At 47.4% G+C, this 24886-nt stretch overlaps 1 protein-coding gene across 1 annotated transcript; it reads right to left on the reverse strand.

Moving 5' to 3' along the window:
- Nucleotides 1-540: 540 nt before the first annotated feature.
- On the reverse strand, nucleotides 541-23411 carry COL20A1 (collagen type XX alpha 1 chain). Its single transcript, XM_053453748.1, has 38 exons — nucleotides 23314-23411; nucleotides 22455-22540; nucleotides 19432-19542; nucleotides 19202-19345; nucleotides 18843-18962; nucleotides 18480-18647; nucleotides 17822-17977; nucleotides 17532-17651; nucleotides 17221-17385; nucleotides 16969-17133; nucleotides 16545-16717; nucleotides 15398-15527; nucleotides 15045-15187; nucleotides 14806-14929; nucleotides 14590-14723; nucleotides 14118-14250; nucleotides 13344-13483; nucleotides 12908-13040; nucleotides 12208-12252; nucleotides 11758-11805; nucleotides 9717-9855; nucleotides 8134-8276; nucleotides 7936-8045; nucleotides 7585-7743; nucleotides 6423-6500; nucleotides 5847-5933; nucleotides 5674-5727; nucleotides 5125-5220; nucleotides 4926-4979; nucleotides 4758-4811; nucleotides 3922-3975; nucleotides 3769-3840; nucleotides 3159-3194; nucleotides 2862-2928; nucleotides 1656-1844; nucleotides 1480-1557; nucleotides 1222-1377; nucleotides 541-588 (listed from the first exon to the last, which is right to left on the reverse strand). Exons 2-38 carry the CDS (start codon nucleotides 22528-22530, stop codon nucleotides 566-568), a joined length of 4077 nt encoding a protein of 1358 aa, XP_053309723.1. The 5' UTR covers nucleotides 22531-22540; nucleotides 23314-23411; the 3' UTR covers nucleotides 541-565.
- Between the last annotated feature and the right edge of the window lie 1475 nt (nucleotides 23412-24886).

Raw genomic sequence — 24886 nt, forward strand, 5'->3', positions numbered from 1 at the left:
CACAGCATGTCAGCGTACGCCAAGAACGGGCCATTTTCACACTGAATTATTTTTCCTGATATAGAAACACACAGGAGGGTTTAGTGTGAATTACATCATTCCGCGTGAAAACAGGGACCAGAGTGTTTATATTAAAATAATTAAAAAACAGGTTTTATTTTTGCAATAAGTAATAAACAGCAAGAACACTCTGCAAATGCGCCGCGTATTAATTATTCATTCATTGGATATAACCGCGCAGGTGTATTAAATCCATGAAGTGCCACTTACGGAAGCATCGCATCGGCACATAGTGGGTTAAACCTTTACATTCAACGGTAAAAATCAAAGCTCTTTGGGAAAGTTGCATATATAATATATATATCTATCACAGATGCATTTTGGGTTTACCGGAAGACTTTTTCGGAGCAGAAATGATGCCCAGTAACGGCCACCAACCTGTCTTCCCATATTGGTTCTGGAGGCGAGCAACGCGGAACGCTCTAGAATATTCAGTCAATGAGATTCCAAGACGGGCGACCTCTCGTCGAGGTTATAGGGAGACTTGTCGGGGTTCAAGAGCTTTTCAGGGGATCATCTCTGGATCACCTGGAATCAAACAAATGTTTCAGTGGAAGACCTGATCTGATACTTTTTAGGGTGAAATAACTGTATCCCATTTGAATATCTTGGTACAAGGGTTTCCAGGACAACACGAAGCCAGGTCTTTCTTACTTACCTACATATCACTCAAAGGGCTCTCCATTCAACCACATTTGATAAGCGTGTTGTGAATATGCACAGTCTGACTCTACGTGTTTATTCACCAACCCAGGAGGCTGCAGGATGAACATTTCATGTGACGGACATCACTCAGGATTATGAGGGCCAACCCCGGGGAGATCTTCCTGGGCCATCCCAACTCTTGTGGCCGAGGACCCTCACGGGGGCCGGTCCTTCATATTGAACAGAGAGCTCCGAAAGATGAAATATTCAAACCTTTACGAGGACCTCCTAAATGGTCAAAGGGTTCTGGAATGAAACGTTCCTGGAGATGGATCACACTAGGGTAGAAGACGCTGAGATAAGCCCTTCACATAGTAGATGTAATCAGCGTCTTCCTCTAGTTGCTTACATAGTCATGTAAAGTAAACTTGATTGCAAGCTCAGAAGGCCAAATACGCATATGGTTAACCACGAGTGATTATAGACCATGGACAGGGTGTCACATTGTGTACATACCTCCAGCATTTGCCACATTGCATGGAAATGGCTCACATGTCCCAGGTAGTCCAGGAGGTCCTGTCTGACCAGGGATCCCAGGAGGTCCAGAAACACCAGAACGTCCAGGAGAGCCGGAGGGACCAGGATTCCCGAACATCTCCTTTCCAGGAGCTCCTGAGTGAAGCAAAAATGAACAATTATGAGCAGGAACAGACTACTAGCAGGTAAGAAGAGACCTGAGAAAAGGATAAAGATGGGTCCAAGAATGTGGTGGACCTGGTACTCCTGTTGGCCCCGTTAGACCTTCTTGATTGAATCCCGGACCTCCCTTATCTCCTTTAGGTCCACTTGTTCCTAGGAGAGGATATAAAAGGTGGATGGTGTATATTGTAGCGAAGGGGGTAAATGGGACATAATATGTGGAAAGCAGTAAAATGCATCAGGATCCGTACCTCGCTCTCCTGGATATCCCCTCCTGCCTGGTTCTCCCTGGCCACCATTCATACCAGGCTCTCCTTTCTCCCCGGGGGGCCCTGGTGGCCCAGGGACCCCAGGCTTCCCTCTCGTTCTATCCGTATCTCGTAATGGAACGGGATGCATCTCTCGCTCACCAAGGACTGCGTCCAGCTTCAGCATGTGAGCTGCCAAAGGAGACAGAAGGCAATTGATCAAGGAGTCTGTAACCTGTCTAGACACGGAGAGAAAAGTACTAAAGTACGACAAACTCAACAGAGAACATCTTCGGTTTAAATGTCCAGACAGCCCATAAGATACTCTACGCAGTTCCAATTTTTGGGGGTGATGATGGTGGAAGCCGTTTCTATCCTTCTAACGCCTCAATATTAACTGCCTTGGGATTTAAATCTTGACAACGATTTACTGAAGCCCGTGTGTTTCCATAATAGAATTTAGATGGCAATGGAACGAGTTAAGGGCGGTTTAATCAGAAAAAGAAACGGTTACCTTGTTTCTATCACTAGAATATATTCTTAGTCGTGACTCATGGTTAAAAGAACACATTCCCACGTTTTCCACTCATAATCTCCCGGCATTCTCGGTGCACAGAAGCTCTCCTTATAATTGATTGAACGCGAGGACACCAGGGTATGAATCTGTAACCCCCGTCTCCTCGCTTTCTACCAATTACAGAATCATTTGAGAAGATATTCTTTCTGAACTGACCTCTTGCAGTAGACCACCAAGACGTGGGGCTACCAGGGCCTTCTAGCCCCCTGATTACAGTGACTTTCATAGTAACACCGCTGCCCTCGGCAAAGTCACTCACCGTGAGGAGCATTCAGAGACACAACGTTCCCCCTTCCTTACACTGTATCTCCCGGCGAAAGCAGTAAAAGTTTGTTCAAAAGCTTAACATCTAGTTTTTCCTTTAGTGCTTTTGAAATTGTGATTTATCAAAAGGATAAAGCGATGGCACGCAGAGAATTTAATCTAAAGGGTAAAAAAAACTAATTTCACTGATTAATGTTTAGTAAGAAAGAAGGACGGCGTGCGAGCGCAAAGGGAACGGCCCCTGGAGCCCCGTCTCGGTGACTTTGGTGCCGAATACACGCGGGGGGAGAGTACACGTTCCTCATATTAATCGCCTCCTTATTTTATATTTTGTTTATCTTTGAACGAAAGTCGCGCGATTCTCTTACCTTGAATGAGTCGTTCGCACACTTGATTCACCAGATGATAAATTCCGGCTACCGACTGAGGCTCGCCCTACAAGCAGAAGAAAGGTTTGACCTTCAGCCCGAGCAATGATTGCCGTCCTTGAAAGTCTTACGCCGGACAACGTTAAGTATTCAGCTAGCGTCATGCGCAGCTCCCGGCCGCTCGGGACGTAATGATTTTCTGTCCTTCTGGATGACGGGGCTGCACCCGACGGGGGGGATCTTTCTCCGATCCATCTGCATACAATTAGCGCCAGATGAAGCAGGTGCCCAACTTACCTTTTCCCCCTTCTCTCCTCGGGTGCCCGGAAGACCCTGAGAAGTCGAGAGATTAAAACAGAAGAAGAAATCATTGAATAAGAAATACCTGGGGGGGGGTAATTGAAATGTAAGACGAGTCCGCTTCGCTGCCTGGACACGGATAGTTACTCAATCATCACTCGGTTAAATGGGTTTGCGAGCAGACATTGACCTCTACGTGTTTACTAATGATCAGTAAATGATGTTGTACATGGGAGGGAATGTCTAATTCACTGGGGAGGAATCATTTGTACCGTTTACCGGCGACTTCAGTTCCAATCAGGACCTCTAATGGGTCCAAAGGGACCCTAATAAAGTGATGAATTAGGCTACTCAACATGGGACCGGTTGGCCACATGGACCTTCAATCAGATCGGTCCACCACTGGCCAATAAAACTAAACCAGAATCCCTTTTTATACATAAATTAACCCATTAGAGCCTGAAAAACCCAACCACCCACCATCATCACTCGCTTACACCTTCATCATATTGACACCGTCTGTACTTCAGCTTCATCGCTCTATCGGAAGACATTTCAAAAAGGGAATAAAAAGGTTTTGCGGAAATTTAAGATGCAAGATACTCACCGTTGGCCCCACGTCGCCTACGGGACCTCTGTCCCCAGGGACCCCTTTAACCCCTGGAATTCCTTGTGTTCCCTGCAGGGAATAATTGCGACGGTTTTATTTTCATGTGTTTCTTGTGTTTCTACGTGTTATCAGTTTGGTTCCTTTTCTTACCCGCGGTCCAGGATTTCCAGGAAGACCCGACGGTCCCTCTACACCCCGTATCCCCTGAAAACAGAAAAGGGAGAGAAAACGTCTCTGAACGCCATGTTTCTTTGACATGTACAAATGCGTTAGAAGATCTCTGTCTGCACGCAAAGACTTTCTGTTGTATTAAGCAGATGGATGCCTTTTCTCCGCAGTAAGCAAAAATGCGTGTGAATTTTGAAAGGTCACATTTGTCTGACAAATTTCTGAAGTATAATTAGCTGTCAGGGGCCAGGAAAATATCTGCAAACGCTGATAACGAAGCGGAACCGAGAGCAGAAAATATCCAAGTGATTAAAGCATCAAGAGCCTGAAAACGAATGACCAAATGGAGGGCTGGGTGGGTGACGTGGGAAATTGGATATGGAGGCGCGGAAAAGACGGTGAAGTCGGTGCAAAACGCAGTGGGACGTGGTGGGATGTAATGGGACACGGTGGGAGACAGTGGGACGCGGTGGGATGTAATGGGACGCGGTGGGAGGCAGTGGGACGTGGTGGGATGTAATGGGACGCGGTGGGAGGTAATGGGACGCGGTGGGAGGTAATGGGACGCAGTGGGAGGCAGTGGGACGTGGTGGGATGTAATGGGACGCGGTGGGAGGTGGTGGGATGTAATGGGACGCGGTGGGAGGCAGTGGGATGTGGTGGAACGAGGTAGGACCGAGGATGTAAATGGGGTCTCAGGATGGGTGGAATGAGAAATGTGTCAGGATCTGACAAAATATTACAAAAGTTGCCCCCTTGCCAGATCCTCTGTCACCAAGTTATAACCAAGCCCAGTCTGGTAACTAGTTGCTGGTTACCTTGGGTCCGGCTAGTCCATCTCTTCCTGGCGTCCCCTCTGGACCAGGAAGACCCTAAAGCAGGGAAGGAAAGGTTAGTGAAGTCAGAATAATTCTGAAATGGGGTTTGGCACAATGTATCAAAACGTAGGAAGACTGAAACATTCTAAATGCCCCAAAAATACCAACCTGCAAGCCGGGACTTCCGACGTCTCCCTTCTCTCCTTTCATTCCCGGGGGGCCCTGAAACAAAATCACGGGCTTCAGCATCATATAGAACAACAAGCGAGATACTAAACATGGCGAGAAACACGACTATTTAACCCTAAGATTGCCGACAGCAGAGGCTTTTATCGCCGAACCCCCCCCCCCACGTGGCGTATAATACCATCAGTCCGGTAACTGTCAGTCCACGTTTTCCTGGTGACCCCGTGTGACCACTGAGCCCCTCCGGACCCCACGCCCCAGAAAGTCCGGGTTCACCCTACAGAAAGAGAAGAAGCCCGAGATAACATTCACAATAACGGTCCGTCGGGCGTTTCTTTCACAGCAACCGGCAGACAAAACATTTGATGTGCGGAATGCATACAGAATTTGCCATTTTGGTTGAAAAAACAAGCGTTTTAAATACAAACATGTAAAACCCCCCCCTGCCCGTTGTGTTGGGCCACTCGGGGTGACTTCCATCTTGTTTTGTAACTAAACGAGCATTTGGGAGACTATCCGACAAAAAACGGAACTTTAGGAAAACTTTTTCTTCAGAAAATAGTTTAACAGAAAGTGCTATTTGTGGCGGGGGGGGTTGGTGATGGATCTGGAGGGGACACCGTTTAAGGCTCACATGCTGGAGGCTTTGTGTGATGTTGTGTGATATTCCATTAGTAAAGAGGTCAGTAGTTAATTAAAGTGATGGATTAACAGCTTTGTGCATCGTTACCATGGGTCCGGTTTCTCCCTGGGCTCCTTTCGGCCCACGAGCTCCAGAGGGCCCCTGTTGAAATAAAGATAAAACAATATTTTATCAGGTTGGGGTTAGTCTCTGGACTTGTATAGACCAGTTATAATATACCCAAATAGGGGAATCTCTCTACCAGGGCAGGGGGGTCTTACAGGAGGTCCTGGGGGCCCGGGCGGCCCTCGCACTTCTGAGCTGCAAACGCAGGCCGAGGGTGGAGCAGGGCAGGTGTCTTCATGTCTCTAGAGAGGGGAGACGAGAGAGTTATGGAGGACTCGCTGAGGACGGGCATAGAATGCCATACTACCGCACGGGTGATAGATACAGAGGTGCAATGGTGCGGAAGAGAAGATAGGGTTGCAGCGCCCCAATTGGTGAGTGCAGGAGGTGCAGTGTGAACGGTACTATGTACAGCGCCGGAATAGCAGCGGATTACGTGAACGGTACTATGTACAGCGCCGGAATAGCAGCGGATTACGTGAACGGTACTATGTACAGCGCCGGAACAGCAGCGGATTACGTGAACGGTACTATGTACAGCGCTGGAATAGCAGCGGATTACGTGAACGGTACTATGTACAGCGCCGGAATAGCGGCGGATTACGTGAACGGTACTATGTACAGCGCCGGAATAGCAGCGGATTACGTGAACGGTACTATGTACAGCACCGGAATAGCAGCGGATTACGTGAACCGCCTAGGTAGCATTAGAGTCACCGCCAAGCGGTCACCTTGGATAAAACGTCACAGCACGTGTCCTTCTCTGGCCATTCCCCACCACACAGAATCTGGAAAGATTGGATCTGGAGCTGGAGGGTAAGAAACAAATAGTTAACCCAACATATATTGTGGGGGCAGCTCAAGAAATCCACTTCAGACGCATAGAAGATGAAACTATCTGCTCAATTCACTTAATCCCAGGGACCGCCAGAGCCACCAGTATCCTCTGCTTGCCACCAGTATACTCTGCGTGCCACCAGTATACTCCACATGCCACCAGGAGCCGCCGGGCACAAGAACCTCTTCTAAAGATCAAAACGGAAGACTGAGAAACTCTGTACCCCAAAACACGAAGACACCTGATCGCAGCGAACGGGCGCACGGGCCGCGGACCGCCGCTTCTAAGCCCTGGCACAAAACCGGTTACAGATGCATCCACCGGCACACAATACAAACGTATTTAGGGACAGAAAGCATCCCTCAGGCGGATCCCACGGTTAACAATTAGACGAACGCGTTGAGTTGACTAGCAGCTCTGGTTGTGTCCCCGGCAGCTAACTCTTCGGCCGACCCGCGCAGCTATAAATAGAGAGATGTTATCGCCTCTCTTTAAACGCCCTCTGGAGAGCCGGAGTCTTTCTTCTCCGCTCCGCGAGATGCAGAGAGCCAGATCTGTTCCAAATGAAAGCCATTGATCACTGGAAATTTAAAGTGTCTCAAGTTAAGTAAAGCCTGATGACTGATGAAAATGAGGCACTCCGTCTTCTGTGAGATATTCCGAGCGGACGCGGGTGACACCGGGGTGACAACGTATTATAAAGACAAATTAGAGACTGTTCTGGCTTTTTTAAGATAAGAAATTACAAGAAGGGAGTCAATTTAACCCATTATCGGGCTCCGAAGGGTACCAAATCAGAAGCCCCTTCAATGCATCCTAACAAGCGTTGTCATCGGGTAGCGCTCGCCACGCTGGTACTCAACAAAACGCTGGAGGATTTTGCGCATGCTTCTTCCCTAACAGAGGTTGGAACCATGGAAAGAAGTTGTTACCATGGTGATAAAATGGACCATAATTGGCGTCTAATGGTCATAAGCCATGTGCTACGATCAGGCCAGAGGACCTTTGAACAATAAAAATGATCCAGAGATGATGGAGATGTGAGATCTACTTACTGCTGCTGAACCGCTTCTCGGTCCTCTGGTTTTGGTCAGTTTCCCCAGAATCTCAAACCCCTGGGTCGTCACCCGTCCCATGCCCCCGATGGGTCTTTCAGCTACCCGCAGGCAGTCCACATAGAGGCGGATGGTCCCGCTGCTTACGGACACCTGTACCTGCCGACAAGAAGTGGAAGATGACCCCAAAAAACCCATCACGACAACTTAAAGAGCCACAGAACCCCAATGTCGTCCCAGGACACCGACCCTTATTGTGGCCACCGCTCATCTCCTTGGTGTTCGGGAGCCAACATTTTCAATTAGTTTTGCAACAAACCTATAAGAAATAGCTGTGAAAATATTAAATACCTTGTGAAAACTGCCAAAGAATAACTTTTCTACTTCTTCTTGGTTAAAGGTGACCTCCTGCAAGATTCCTTCGTAGTCGGGGTTGAAATAGGTCAAGACTTTTTTAGTTGCTGTTAGAAATAAAACGTTAACATCTTGCGATCAGCGGGACGGGGTGCGCAACAAAAACTTTTCAGATATGGTTTCTCGGAAACTTACGGTCCAGGATGACCCCAAACACCGGCTGAAAATCTTCATCCACCACCTGCCAAATGGCGAAGGGCTCCTGAGCGGAGGGCGAGGGCAGACGGAAAAGAAAACTGAGCGTGTGCTCCGCTGGGATCCCGTCTGGATGGATTTCCCTGGAGAAGAGCGGGACAAAGATACCATGGTCAGAAGTCCCATTCAACAGATACAAGTTCAAGATGGCGGCAGGTCTGCGGCCCCTAAACCTTTGAATGTAGACAATAAATACCCCTACGGACTCCCCCATACTACACAACCCCACACTTTGGTGAGCTGAGTAGGGAGTAGGCCAGTGGTGGGGTCTACTGGGTCTACAAAATTATTATGGAAGCTTCTTAAAGAACTCTGGAATCTTGCGGATCCTTGAAGATACTTTACGTTGATGTTCACATAGATCAGATGTTGTACGTACCTGGGTCAGGTTCTCGGGCTCCAAAGTTAATTAAATTATATCATAATGCCTTAAACTCTGGGGAGCTATTGGTCTTCATCAATGGGGAGAAGCATGATCCAGAACATTCTAGATTAAAGATTTAGAACAGATTTGGAGGACTTCTGCTCATATACCTCAAATAGTTAACTTATTGGTAATCTAAATATTTAAAAGTCAGAGTAATGTCTCAAATATACGTGATGCACCCGGGGACAGAGGTCACAGATTTGCACAAATCAAAAATGGAGGTTTTTAGCAGATTTCCCCGAATAAAGGAGATTATTGCTATTATTATCCGGGCTTCGTGGGATGAAGAGGAAGGAATGAAAAAAGGCTGCCCCCCAATCTCTCCCCTCAGCGAGACGTCTCGCAGCCCACGCACCCAATTAGTTCCTTTTCCCGAAAGAAGCTGGTCTCTGCCGGGGCCGAGAGAACGAGACGCTCTCAGCTTCTCGGCAGATGAAAAGCGAAAACGCATCGAGCTGGAAACGAGGGGAAAAGATGGGTCAGAGCAGATGAGAAGGAGACGGATCGAAAAAGAGGAGCAGAGACAGGGGTGAAAAGGAAAAAAGGAGAAGAAGGAGGGAGAGGCTGCAATATATTAAACAATCAGAGGGAACGTTGGGAGTTATTTATAATGAGCAATTCTGGTTTGAAAAGTAGTCTTATTGCCTTAGAAACCAATGGGAAGGGTCCAATTAGCATGAACATTGGTTGCTATGGTAATAAGATCACAATGTTGCACCGTATTATTTCTCCCCCGTTTTCTCCGGCCCTAATCGAGGTACAGGGTGTAAAAATAATATGCCAGGACTTTTTATTGTCGTAGAAGAGGACTTTCCCGGGTGGTACGACAGGGGCAATTCATTTCAGTCCTGGACGTGCTGTCAAGCAATAGAAGAATCGGTTTTAGAAGTAACTATAAGTCTTGGCCAGCAGTCCGTGTCTCAGGAGTAGTCCATACGCGGCTCGCGGTGTAAGGAGGTTGGAGTTCAATGGAAAACGGGGGGTTTGGACTGGGATCAGAGGTAGAGAGCCAGAGACAGCGTTGGGCTCGGCTCCAGGCTCCCTTCTGTGGAAAGGCTCCCAGTACATGGGACGTGTCCGGCCCGCAGCCAGGTACCTGGTCCAGATGGTCAGCTGGGCGTCCTCCGCAACGGTAAAAATCCTGGCTCTCCCCAGTACAAAGGCGTCGATGGAGACTCCGCTGACAGACGAGTAATACTTCTCGCTGAGGCCAAAAGCAGCCATCATGTCGTAGCCTGGCAGAGAGGAGCACAAGGAGTGTTAGGAAGAAGTAGATGGGGCAGCAGACACCCGGGGCATCTGATACTGGGATTACAGGGACTGGCAACAGTCAAACCAGTTCACACGTGCAACGCCATGCGTACGCCAGACACACGCCACTCCGCACGCGACAGATAACACTTCATCCCCACGATCGCCGTGCAGTGACTGGTACGCACGTGGTTATCCATACACATATTAGTCCCAGTATCGGTATAATATACAGAATATACACACAGCCAGGTTACTCGATAATTCCCTTTAACCCTTCCCTGCCAGAGGTCCTGTATCTCGTATCTGTGTGTATAGGTTCCGTTTCCTTTCAATTCAAGCGCCGCCGCATCAATTAGCCCCGTGGGGAGCGGAGGTATGTTTGGCCGAAGCATCGAGGGAAATCTGTGATGTTCAAAAGGTCACAATATGTCGCTGGTCCATTAGAACTGATCACACTCAGAGGTATACTTTGGACCTTAACTGCGCATGTGCAGCACTCACCTATATACTTACCTTATATGTATGAGGGCCATGAGACATAACACACGAGGCCACCCATCCACAATACATGATGTCGCTAGACAAGTGACCCGAGAACCCTAATCTTTAATCCTAATGACGCTCAGCGACCTTTTCAGACTCGGGGTATCAAAAGCTGCCAATAGCCCCGAAGCTCACGATACTAGCAGGGAAACGGGCCAGGTCTCCCAAACAAGACTTGTATGTATGACGTTAACTCTGGTTTATGAAACCGCCTGCCCGTTTAGCAATTCCACTCGCTGCCAGCATGATCTGCAATTCAGGCCCGGACGGCGTCTAATGACTTCTTGAATTCATCTTAAGCCAAAGACAAGTTAATTAATAAAACTCAATCGTAATTAAAAAAAATTCCACTACGGAGCGATCGGACGACCGCGTTCTCTCATATTACTCCGTCTCCCGTCCTTGAACAAATAAATAGGAAAACAAGCAGAGAACAATTGATCAGAGAAAAGAACGGACGGCTGTGTTTTTCCAAAGGATGACTAAGAAGATAAAACAATTATTTCTGCCGATAAATTACATCAGAGAATATAGAAAATACATCAGAAAATAGGATCGGACTCTCAGAGCGTGGCCTCCTCTCCAAACTTTAGAGGACAATCGCAGAACTTTCAACAAGAACTTATCCAGTAGGTGCTGGCTTTGCTCCTTTTTACCCAAAATTAAACACTATTGCCAAGGATGGTTTTGTCTGATTTCTTGATCCGAGAGAGAGAGAGAGAGACAAGAGGAGAGTCAGAGAGCATGAAAAGAGGGAGGGAAAAAAAAAGAAAAAGTGAAAAAATGAGAGAGAAAAGAGAAAGAAAGAGAGAAAAGAAAGAAATGGTGAGAGAAAGAAAGAGGGTGAGAGGAAAAAAAAGAAGAAAAGAGAAAAAGAGGGTGAAAGAGAAAAAAGGTTGAGAGAGAAAGAGAAAGAGAGAGAGAGAGAGAGAGAGAGAGAGAGAGAGAGAGAGAGAGAGAGAGAGAGAGAGAGAGAGAGAGAGAGTGAGTAAAAAGAAGGAGAGAAAAGAGAGATACCTCAAATACCTTATATAGCTTTGGCGACACTGAAACTGTATTCCGTCACGCCAATGAAGAAAAGAAGAGAAAAAGAAAGTAACACAATGTGAATAAAAGGATGATAATCCGGGTCTCCTGCCTGAAGAACTACAACCCAACCCCCCCACCCAGCGCAGTGATACCCCCCACGGGGCAGATATCTGTACCTCTGATCGCACACACGCCCCGCATAGTTCTGTTTCTTTCCAATGTTTGGTGGTTGTAAGGATACGTTCTCTTCTGCTTTCAATCCCTTTGGATGTTATCCGGAAAACCTCAGAAAGATCTCCGCTTCCCCTTACCCAGCGCGGCGTCTCCGTCATCCGTGGCCTCGAGCTGCGGACACGTCCCTGCAGGACAAAACACGTGTCGGTGCCAACGGTGGACAGGAATCGATTCCCCGGTCATCGGCGATACAACCGAGAGCGAACACAGCGGGTGACGGATTTAGTACCAGCCAGCGAGACACGAGCGGGTCGCCGATCACACAGCGGGACAGCGGGGACGGGGTTTCAGGGATTTGGGTTCTGGGGAATAGATCTTATTTATAGTGTTGACCTCTATCTAATCAACCAACGGCAAACCGGGGTCTTTGGGAACTTTGAGAATGTTACAACCAAGCAAGAGCATCTTCTCACAATATCCTAAATCTGAGGTCTAGCGTGAAGGGTGCGAACTGAGTGTGAGTGGGGACCATCAGGTGTAGGGCGCATGTTCTGAGTGTGACAGTAAAATGTACGGGATATACTCACCCGTCATCTTGCCCCGTGAAAATCCACCACGTGCTGGGGGTAGACCTAAAGCACAAACACGCAACACTTCACACACATAGCAATAAACTCAGCATCTTAAAACCTACCTATCCATTTAAATGAAACCCCCCCAACTCCCCGCAAGGTCGGACGTCACGTCAGACTCCTGGGGAGAAACGATCAATTATCTACAACTTCTTGTTACACGACTGTCCCATTTGCTGCGGGGAACGCATTCCAGGTCAGCGAACAAACACCGGCGGTGACGCTGCCATCAAACAAGGAAAATCCCTGGAGAAGCCGGATTCACCTTCAGCGAAGGACGGCCGGCGTGGAGCTTCAAAACGGGGTCAGTGAAGACATGAGATTCACCGCGGAGGCTTTTGATAACGAAGAAAGAATACTCCGGGGAGTTACGTTACCCACAGAGCACGGCTAATAGATGGAGGGATAAGACTCGCACTTCATTGATTGGAAGCCACGTGACCTCGCTGGAGAGGACGCAGTTACATTGTTACACGTATGTAGAAGCACAAATGGAATCCCACAGAGGGGAAAGATCAGCCCCCCCCCGACGTTGGGAGACATTGTTGAAGATATTTATTTCGTGCTCCATGGTCAATGCCAAAATCCCCTGATTTTAGTTAATTTCTCTCCTTATTCTCTGTTATTTCACCCCCACCATCAGCGGCGTCCTCACCTGTTCTATACCTCACCGACAACGCGTCGCTCTGCGCCCCATCTGCATACCGCGCGGAGATGGACACCTGATACTCGGTGCTGTACACCATCCCGGACAGCAGTGCTTTATGCTCCAACCCAGAAACGGAGATCTACCGGGAGATGAAGAACCAACTTCTGATCAATAGAATCACGACACCAACCCCCTGCCCCCCCGGCCCTCTTGAAACCTGTACCGCTGGGGATATATTTTCACTAATACTGGTGAAGACATTTTGGGGACCCTCCGAAATGAATCTCATATCCCGAAGCGTTAGATCTCCTGGGATCCCCAACCCTGAATATCTTTTAACGAACGAGGCGATAGAGGAGAACCAGTAACTCCTTCCGGATCCCAGTTTGTCTGGATTCGGGTGAGGTCTGTAGGCGAAGGCCGCGCTCTATAAACGCGTCACCTGGCTGAGTCTTCCTCCGTTCAGCGGGATCCAACGGATCAGATAAGACGACACATCGTTGGCTCCGGGGTCCCATGTAGCGCTGGCGCTGTCTCCGGAGACATCGGTCACTTCCAGACCGGTTGGAGACGGAACCTTCGCTGGAAATGGAGGCGATACAGAGTAACTGACATTAATTGGTGGCCCAGGAAGCCAACAAGGACTCAAAAATCCCCAGAGACACGATGCGTTTTGCACGTTATTTATATCCGGCTGCAATATAAACCCAACCTACAGAGGGCAGCAGTGTAAGCAAAAAAAACAAGGTTTAGTAATACGGAGAAGAGGTATACAGAGAGAAAAGGTAGAGATGGGCAGAACGGACACCCCCCTGCTCTCACATGCAAATTGCATGCTGCATGTGAAAGTATCTCATTTGCATATGTACACCGCTTTATTTCATCGCATGGAAAGCGGCGCTCACATGCGTATTATACTCACACAGACGGGGATAAACACACACAGCCGTACGTCAGCTGCCACATTAAGTCAATATCTGCTGCTGATCTGCACTCACCGGACTTGCCATTAAAATGTGACATTCTACCATTTGGTAATTAACACTAATTAAGCTCCGAAGCTTCAGACTGAGAAACATACGGCGGCAAAGACTCCCAAAATTAAACAATAAAAATAACTTCATCAGCAGCCAAGAGGACAATGTCACCTTCTGGCTGAGACCACCCAGGACCGACCCCACCAGCACCGGACAAGCCGCTGGTTTATATTACTTACAGGTGGTAACGTTCCCAGTCAGCGAGGCTGAAGTCTTTGCTCCGCTCGTCAGGCAGGTTACGCCGACGGTGTACCGAGTCTCAGAGGTCAAGGTCTTCAAGGTCACAGATGTAGCGTCCCCCGGGACTTCGACCTGCAGCGGAGAGCCGGTGGGTGCAGAGTGTGACTCAGTGGGGTGTACGGGGACCCCTGGGACTCACTTCTACTTTTGTCTACACTTTCTGGGACACTCGGGTCTCATGATTCAGATTATAAATAGTATCACCTTTGGGGAAGAATAACGTCGGAACACTAAGCCTGCCTTCCCTAGGATTAAATGTGACAAAGTCCCCGGGGGCCCTTGTGTTTTTATCCTTCTGCCTCTGTTGGGCTTTTGTGTCATTTCATTCAGTTCCATTTGCATAAATCTGAAAATATTCACAGTGCCGTGGGAAGGCGATGGTGTCACAAAGCTAACACTCTACATACAAACCTCTCCGCTGCTCGCGCTGCTCGTGTAGGTGATGCGGTGGGCTGCGGGGTGAGGGGACGATGCCTCCCAGCGCACGGTGACGCTATTGTGGCTCACATCGGTGAAGTGCAGGTTCCAAAGGGTGATGGCGGGTTCTACGCGAGATCGAGAATGAGCCTCAACAATATTTATTGATGGACTTCGGGTTTTGTAAATGGGTTTTTGTAAGATGCTCACCTGTCTTCTGCTGCAGCGTGGCAGGGTCACTGGTTTCATTCCCAGACACAGCATACACGGTCAAACTATACAGGGTGTTCGGGGTCAAACCGGACAGGTGGGCACTCGTGCCCCCAACCTTAACCTGTAAGACAATCAGAGCCCCCTCAGCCTGGTCATGGGATAAACCTTTCCCCCTAGACAGTAGACACCCAAAGAACTACAGGGGACATCGGTGACATGCGCGCCCTTTAAGTTACCTCTTTCACCGGCCCCTCTTGTTCAGATTCTGCCGCGTAGACCACCAGGTACTGTGCGGCCCCTTCAGACAGCTGCCAGCGCAAGTCTATAGCCGTATCTGTTACTTGATCCACGGACAAGGAGCGGGGCGCAGAGAGGGGCACTGCATGGGACAGCAAGAGGAGGATTCGGATATTATAAAAGCCGAAACTCAAGACAAGCCCCCGGTTCCAGCAGAGAAGTCATAAAAGAGGTCTGGGTTCCGCCAAAGGGCATGACGGATGGACTTGAGACACCGCCGAGCTTTAGGCATTATAAAGAACGTATACATTATCATTACAAAGGCCATATTATTAGGAAAGAAGATACCCACGAGTCGAGGTGATCCCACGCAGCCCCGAGCCCACGCCGCTGCTGTAGATCGGGAAGACGGACACGAGGTAATCCGTACGTGAAGTCAGGTTCGTAAGGACGGCCGATGAGGATGAGCCATCCAGCACCACCTAAAATCACGAGGGGAGACAATAATGTTAACAAGCAGATGTCCTTGGAATACAATTCCCATTATCCTTTGCCTGCCAAGTCAGGGAGATGCGCTCCCACAATAACTGGAAATCCCTCTTTGGTTCTGGATGGAAGCCGGGCAATATGACCAAAACGATGACGAAGCGGGAACAGCAGATGGATGGAGGATGGCAACAGAGCCGGGACGTGGGTGGGTTATCCCAAGAAAGCAAGAAATGGGCATCATACTCATCCGGTGACCTTAACATCTTAACTTTGGTTTACGCTCCAGGGAGGGGCAGAATTCTACTTTTCTGCCCCTGGGTAAAATGGTCTTTCCCCGTTAATAAGGCATCAAAATATCAAGAGACTCCCACGTGCTACACCCAAGGTGCTCTGGGACCTCAAAATCCATCATTTAATCTCTGGTTCTAATACAGAATTATTGGCCTTAATCCCTGGTCACAGAATAAAACATCTCAGGAAACCCGGAGATTGACTAAAATTCTAACTTTTACAGAGACTTCTATTTCAGCAGCAAATTATTCTCTTCACACAATACCTCCTCCGTCTTCTGAGAGAATGGGATCTGAAATTTATGAGATAGGAACTCAGGTGAAGAATGTGGCGGATTCAGAGAAAAAGCCAAGTGTTCCACCAGAGACACCAGAGATAATTTGTCTAAATGTGACCGTCTGGATAGATCATCACCCTGACAGTAATTATAGAAAATCAGTCATTTCATGATATTGACATTGCCAAAATTCAGAATACGTAAACCACGTATCCACCAGGGGTGGACCAGAAATATAAAGCCCCCAGTCGGGGCAAGACCACCCAGGCGGTAAATCATATTTCCCAGCGGACTACCTTGAATGTCACAAACAATGTCTCCACGATGCCTTGTGGCCATGCACGGAACTGCAGCCAGAAAAGATAACTGCAGGTAGTTACTAATTGATAATCTGTAGCAAGGACATCTCTGGAGGAGGTGGTGATTTCAGGCCACGTCCTACCTCTTGGGGGTTGCCACCCCGAGACGGGTAATACACAATGCGGTATTTGCGGACAGGCTGCTGCGGGTGAGTCCAGGAAAGACGCATGCTCTTGGCTGTCACGTCAGAGACCACCAGGTGTGTCGGGCTAGGGTGGGGGTCCAGGGTATCCTGGAGACCTTTATTCGGAGCTGCTGGAGAGAGAGAGAAAGAGAAGGTCATTTTTTAATCATTATGAGTTTATTAGGATCCCTATAGGTTTTTAGCACCAACCTATTCCATAATATCGTACAACGAGGGGGGGATACAGCCCACCTGTAGTGAAAAACTGGAAAAGGTTAAGGCTCTCAGCATAAGAGCCAATAGGGTCAAACGTTCAGGGGTTGTGGGATATTGGGGGTTCTGTGGGCCCTCAAAAGACCTCTTAAGTTTGTTTTGGACCCACCTAGTTCCTGGTGCTTTCTTTTCTCCTTCAGTCTCATGCAAAGCGCCCGGGCGACATCGCCCACCAGAGAGCTGAGCATAGGGAAGTCTGGGACCATATGCACAGTCAGGTCTAAGGGCTCCGATGCCAACTCCCTTAACTCGGACTCGTCTGCATTTTTAACACCTGGGGAAAAACATAAAAGCATGTTAAGTGGGTCGGGGGCTCAGAGACGTCGGTGGTCCCTCTAACACGGAGCTTTAGCGTAATTACCAATAGCAAATATATATATCCCGGCCTCTTTGAGCGTTTGGGCCACTCTTATGGCGTCATCCTGCGACTTCCCATCTGTTAGGAGGATCAGGACTTTGCCAGCCTGAGAGCGAGCTCCAGACGCTGCCCGAAGATTTTCCTCCAGAACATGGGTTAGAGCCAGACCTGCAACACGTGATCGGGGACCGGTGACCGGACGTACAGGACCCCCCAAATAAAGCCTGGACCCCCAGCATACAGAGCACATGGAGCTGAACCATCACCCCTCACTCTAGTAACACACGTGTACTTGAAGCCCCCACGGGACGTACCTGTAAACGTGTTCCCTCCTTTGTATTTTAACCTTTTTAAGCCCTCAAAAACTTCAGCCTTTGTGGTAAACGTATTGAGGTCCCACTCCGTCTGGGGTTCGCCGCTGTATTGAGATAAACCTGCAAGAGGAAAAAGGAGGAGGCTGACACGTAAAAAGTCATATGCACATACATGTAGCATTACAGACACATACAGCCCCACATGTACTTAACATTAAACCCTACTAGATATTATTTAAATCTTAGCTTTCTTCATATAAACCACACAAAATGAAGCCGGATCTGTATACCAATCCTGATCTTGTCGCGTGAGATGTGGAACGGGCCGAGTATCCCTCCAAGGAAGTTCTTCACGAGCCGGAAATTGGAGCGGCCGACACTCCACGAGCTGTCCACAAGCAACATTACGTCCCACTCAGACGTCGTGTCACAGTGATACGAAGGGGCTAAAACGCAGAGAGGACACGATCAAAGAGTAACAGCGCAAACAACGAGGAGAGTCTAAAAATAACAGGGAGAGGGAGAAAAGAGAAACAACAACATGGGAGGGAGAGCAAGAAGAACAAAGACGAAACAAGGAGGGAGGATACAAGCATATACAGCAATGAGATGGAGAAGACGACGAGTCAAACTATAAAGCAGGGGATAGAGAGTAGAGACTAGGGGGCAGATAGATAAGAAGAGAAAAGAAAAGAGAGAAGGAAAAAAAGAGCAAAACAATGATCAAAGGACAAAAACAACAAGAAACGCAACAAGAGAGAGAGAATGGGATATAGAAATACAGAGAAGGGAGGAAGGACTAAAATTAATAGAATAAACAAGGAACAAGAAAACAATGAAGGGGATGGAGGCAGCGAAAGAAAGATTTATCAGCAAGAGAGAAAAGAAATGAGAATAAAGAGACCATCAAACGAGAAACCTGCCCGTCGTGCCTCGGTGTAACTTTACCTTTTCTAGGGGTGCTGGGAGTTGACGGAACTGCTCTCGGTATCTTTGAGGGACTCCGGTAGGAGGGTCCGGGTGCTAGGGTGCCATGTGGGGCATAAGACCTCTTTGTGTCCGACACGTGGGGTCCACTGGTACCAAAAGGTACAGGCTGCTCCTTAGCTCCCTTCTCTAGAAAAGAGGCACTGGGGTTAGTCCTGCATGCATTACATTAATTAACTACAAATGTGATGTATTTTGGGGCAGAACATGGGATTAGCCACTAAACACAGACGCACAATGATTTATGGGAAGGGTTAACAGGGTCCATAGCAGTTCGCTGTGGCTTTAGACAGACCCTAACCTGGCTGCACTCCCCATACAGACCTGTGCTGTCTGAGCTGATGTTTGAAGGCGTGGTGGGCTCCGTATCACTGGCCATGGACTCAGTGGTCCCCTCATCAGGTTTCTTCCTACTATTTCTGGTCTGGGTTTTCAAATCCTCTACTGCAGGGATAAAAAGAGACAGTCACACAGGAGACTTTAATAGATGATTAGTTATAGCTGTTGCCTAGATGGAAGAACTGCCAGAAAGCAGCTCTACGACTTATGGCGGATCTTGGTTCCTACAAGGATCTCTGGAGCTACTCGTTGGCTTTGACCTAAACTTGATACAAAGTCAAGAGATTTGGAACTCGTGAAACCAAAGCAAGACCCCAAATGCCCATATTCTGCCCACTACTCACTGATAAATCTTCTCTTGGCAATCAAAGAGTCTTTTGCCCCCTGAATCACATGAATCTGCAAAATATATTCCTTCGCTGGGTCCAGTCCTCCAACAGTTACCTTGGGGGTTTTAGTTTTCAGCATAACCTCTTGCTCAGGGTCCCCTGGGGTAAAAAAAAAAAAAAAAAAAAAGAGGCATGTCGGTAGGAGATCAGTTAAGGGACCAACCTAGCGACCTCCTCATACTCACCTGCGATGGGTTTCACTAGCACTTTGTAGCCATTACTGAGTCCCTCAGACTCCTTCCACTTCATCTGTACTCGGTCCTCTGAAAGGACCGCAAGTCTCAGCCGCCCAGAACCTATAGGAGGAATCGGAGGTCAGCGGCACTCGCATGGCCTCGATCAATCAAATCACAAGTAGGGGGAAGTAATATACTCTCGGGCTGGCTCTTAGGAGGTTCCCCCCACCCACCAGCAGAACATGCACCATATTATAAGCAACAACCGATACAGAAGTCAGCACAAACTTGTGAATATTTTAAAGTCAACTTTTCTACAGGAAAAAAAATTAGACGAGGTATTTAACACCCGACAAAGCACACGCCCCCCCCAACACCCCTAAATATTAATCTATACGGGGAATAGGTATAAAAAGCGATTGTGGCTCAAAGTTCGTAACCAAACATTCCAATTATATGTTTTCATTCATTGGGCCATTCTATTGGTTGCTATAGTAACAAGAACACTTAGACTGAGCCAGAACCACTCTTATGCATCATAACCCATTTGATGCTCCATGCGGAATTTCACACCCGCTGAGTGTTAGAACGACCCGCGGGGTGAACGTGGAGCCGCTGTGACCCCTAGTGGTCGCCCTGCAGAAGGCAGGTTCAGGAATGTAGGGGTTTAATGACCCTGTACTTTAAAATGATATCCTTGGTATCAAAAAAGGGCATTTAGGTGAGATTTTGAGCCAGCGATAAAGTGGAATCTGGAAATTAGGGGGTACGGGAGAGACATGTGCCTTTTTTTATTATTTTTTTAACCCCAGATCACTTTTATTGCCCTATTTTGAAAAGCACCTTCAGTATCTTAAAAGTATTCCTTGCGGCAAACAAAAAAAAGTGAAACACGCGGCTATCAAACATTTAAATAACTTTAATAGGAAAAGATTAAATCATCCCTTAAAAATGTAACTATTTGGAACGCACAGAATTAATAATCATAATAATATAAAACATTCCTTTATATTGTAATAATCATATCGTGAGAGCGAGCCGGGTTAAAATACATTTAAAAATACATTTTGGTTAAAATGCTTGAACATTAAATATCGTTTCAAAAAACGCCGTCTTGAAACGATATTCAGTGTTCAAGTATTTTAAGCATTTAGAATCCAGTAGTCGGGCCAGAAAAAGAAGATATTTATTGAACTCGTTGCTGTAAAAATAGTCGCTAGAAGTAATAGATTTGTGAGCCAAGATATAAGAAATGCGGTTGAATAAACGTAAGTAACACATTTCAAGGAGTCGTAAGAAAATATGGATGGAACTCCCTTTGGTAGAGATTTGTAGTCTAGAGGAGAAACAATACAGACCCCTGTGTGCGCGATCTGCTTTACCGCATCGCGGAAGCTCAGGCTGCAGAGGAGTTTAGCTGCATACACAATGAGGTTGCGCCCCTGTGTATTTGCCGCGCACAGATACACAAACCCTTGTGTCTGTGTTGGGTCTCGGATACATAGTTATTGAGAGTTACTTAGACAGTCACAGACCCGCAGCCAAGTGTCTCCAGCTTGGACGACGCAGCCGCCAGCTGTGAAGCGAGGCGTGAATAAGGAGTGATGACAGCGTCAGACAGAGGCGAGAAACGTGCACCTGAAATAGAGAGACGGAGAGGAGGGCAAGGAGGAGGAGGGAATCACTCAGATAGTGGAGCATGCCTGGGGCGACCGGCGGATAAACAGGACGCCGCGGGAAATTAAACTTAGACTTCCACTCCCATCAATCTCGGGTCTCTTTCGCACAGCGGCGGAGTGACCAAGCGGAAATTCCGTATCCCCTGAAGAACGCAGCGGGACCAGTGAATTAATTACTTCATCTTACCGGCTTGTCTTAAACTTTTCATGGCCGGAGGGTCAGGAAGGAGTTAAACTCTGCAGCGCCTTAGGAGACAGGCGATGGTTAAAAAAAATCTATTTATGCGTAAAAATGAACCCTCAGAGGCTCTTATTTTTAATGATTTTTCACCCAAAGGCCTTCCTGCTATCTCTGGAGACAGACTGAAGCCATTGTCTGCGGAGAGACATTCTGTTTGATTAACCCTTTGATTTGCAGGAAGCCTCACAGCAAAGACTTGCTCTATTTCTGTCTTTTGTTCCGTGGCGTATGGGGGTCCGCAGAGTGTCTGGGGTGGGTACGTCTGCCAAGGGATTTCCGTTACGTACCCTCCGAGGACAAGGATCCTCGGCACAGAACAAGGACTGTGTGTCTGGTTAGAACAAAGCGACGTCTCATCCCCAGGGCGGAATCGGCGGTCTCTGTGTCACAGCTGGGGTGCACATGCAGGACCCTGCCCAGGGGGTCAAAATCAGAGAGGACACAAGAACCACAACAAGCGAATTCACGGGACCCCCACATCCGTCCCCAAAAACCTGCGCCCCCGTTACCGTGGACACCACCACATTGGGTGCAAGAATGTATCACAACACATGCTGCTCTGCAATGATCCGAGCACAACCCTGGCGCTCAAAGGGTGGCGGGATACTTCAGCATAAAAACAAACAATCAGCATCAAATGAAGAACAAAGCTAAGCATAAAATTGGTGAAATCACGCAGACAGAACCGGGGAGGAATAATCCCTGAATTTCCAGTGACATTGTATACAGGTATCTATGCAAAGACCATCATAAGAGGGGGTTTGGTGGTCTCACGTGAAGGTGATATGGTTATAAAAAAAAATAATAATAATAAAAAAAAAACCCAGGTCAGATGGATTTTGAGAGCAAGTGCAACAGAAAAATGCTTCCTCTGTTCCAGCTGGATACCAGCGGTGTAATTTTATAACCTTTTTGTAAAAACCTGTTAAAAATGTAAATTTTTCGATTTTGCTTTTGGGCCACGTACTGAGCCGAGCGATTCTTAATTTTAAATGCTGGAGGTGTAAAGATAAAAAAAAAAACTTAATTATTTCAAACCCAATCTTCCACCCCAAAAAGCGGAAAACAAGAACAATGTAAGATTCCGACAGGGGCTTCCCGGAACCTCTCACCTTGTGCTTGGACCCGGCCGATGATTTGGGTCAGAATCACCGCAAACATAATCGTGGAGAAACGTGTGACCTTCATGGTGAGGGATCTGCGGGGACAGACGACAGACATAAAGAATTTAACTTCTGGTTAACCCATGGAGGGCCGGTGCTCAGCATCAGGTATAAAGGCATTGAAGACCTGGCCGGCTCTCTAAAAGGAAGACATAATTCGGCTTCACAAAATCCAGCATTCTTACTGGACGCATCCGTCATCTTTTCCCACAAAAAAAAATAATTAAAAAATACCGAATAAAAACTTGGACAGCATTGTAACGGTCGCCAACTACATAGCGGTTATTACAAATCAGAGCCGTTTTTATTTTTGTAAAGATTCAAACCTTAATCAGTCGTTGGTCTCGTCTTAGATTCAGGAGCCGTATGTCTATCCCATGCATGTTTAATACCCTCACTGTATTACCCTCTACCACTTCTGCTGGGCGGCTGTTCCGCTTATCTCCCTCTCTCTTTGTAAAATAAAAAGTCCTTAAATTACATTTAAACCTCTTACCCTCTATACGATGTCCTCTAACATTATAGATAGATTTTACTTTTTATAAGTAAGATAAAGACAGAAAAGTCTAGGGCTTGTCTAAGGATCCTTCTGCTTCAGAAACACGTCCTTCTTGGAGCAGGGTGTCTAAAAACCCAAGGAAGAAACAGCCGTGCCGTACCACAGCCCCTGTTTTAGTTTTCATTTAGAGTAAAACAAAAAAGTTATTATTTCCCGTTGTACCATGCCGCGGCATACGATGGCGATATAGAACACGAATGGTTTCTGGGCTTCCTCCCGTTCTGTGGGGGTTCTGCGTTGAGTTCTTACCTCCGTCTGGATCTGGGGTGTCGCGCAGGTAGCTCGCTGGGGTGGGTCTCAGCCGAATGACATGATGTCAGGGGGTCACCCGCCGCCTGCAGCTTCCAGGCTCCTCTCTGGGACTGTCAGTCGGATGAAACAGATGGTTATGAAGACCTCCCTCGGCCCGTCCCCAAAATCATTCACACTCCATAACTCCACGGAACACAGAGAGACGCAGATCACTAAGTTTAGAAACTGGAATTCTGGGTCCAAAAACATTCTACTTTTAGGAATTTCTGTATTTTTTTTTTGGCGCAAATTCTTTTTATTAGTGTAATAAATGTTTTATCGCTCTGCCCTGGGAACACGCTTATGCTGATTTACTAACCAGACAGGTATGAAAACACTCAGGATGTACGCTGTATCGATCTAGAGCCGCAGTACGTACCTTCACGCTTGATTTGATGCTCCAAATATTTGCATTTGTCAACTCTGCCAGCCCCTGCCTCTTCTTCTGGGAGTCTACTCCATGCTAATGCTACACCAAAATGACTCTCACCCCTTCACATAGTATTTGCCGGCAGATCAGCCCCATTGGGCCCCATCTAGTTCCTTCTGTAAATACTAAAGCCTTGATCAGTCCTTGTCGTAGCCATACGTCTATCCAATGCTTGTTTGCATTCCCTCAATGTATTAGTCTCTACCACTTCTGCTGGTAGGCTGCTCCACTTATCTACCACCCTCTCAGTACAGTTACTTTACCTAAAGAACGTCACAGACTCTTGTAGTTTGCTGAATACTAGTTTATAATTACATATATATTTTATACCACCCCTTTAACTCATTCCTCAGCTATTTATGAGGTTCTGCATAAGAGGTGGGGGGGGTCCATCTTAAGCCCCAAAATTGCCTGGACTTCTGGTGCCACCCGGGGTGCTGAGACTACATCGGTGTTTATGACCTCCAGGCAGATGCAGACATTTAACCAACTCCACGAATACCTTAATGTTCTCATACACATTAATAACTCAGCCCGCACATAAAGGGCCCGAGCGATGGATGGACCGAGGAAGGGAGGATTCTTGAAGGTCAGTCCATGTAAGAAACACCGAAGACTTCACCCAAACCGGTGACGCGAAGCTCTCCCCACCCGCCACTGAATTGTCAAACCAAGGAATAAGATGATTGAGCAGCCATTCCCGAGACAAAGGACCTGAACATAAAATTCCCATTTATTTCTATACGTTATCCACTCATTTATTATTTAATTAAAGACAAATTGGAGGGGGGGGTGGAGATGGAGTCACTGCACAGAAAGAAAAGTCCAACAATGTTTTATTTATTAAGAATCTACAAGATATTCCAACAGACCTCAGGCACGGGGAATCTTCTACAGATGAACGGACAGACGCCCAAGTAAAACAATTAAAACACGACCGACGGGTTTCATTCCACAAAATACTGAATTAAGAACGTTTACAATCAGGACCCGTATACGGAGTTACAAGTCGACAAGAAGAACTTCCAGATAGGAGAGGGAGGCAGCTCTTTGGGTGGGCTTTATATAAGTTTGTAGAGGAAGACCTCGTACCCCCCCAGA

Source organism: Spea bombifrons, chromosome 13, assembly GCF_027358695.1.
Source record: "Spea bombifrons isolate aSpeBom1 chromosome 13, aSpeBom1.2.pri, whole genome shotgun sequence".
Lineage (NCBI taxonomy): Eukaryota > Metazoa > Chordata > Amphibia > Anura > Pelobatidae > Spea > Spea bombifrons.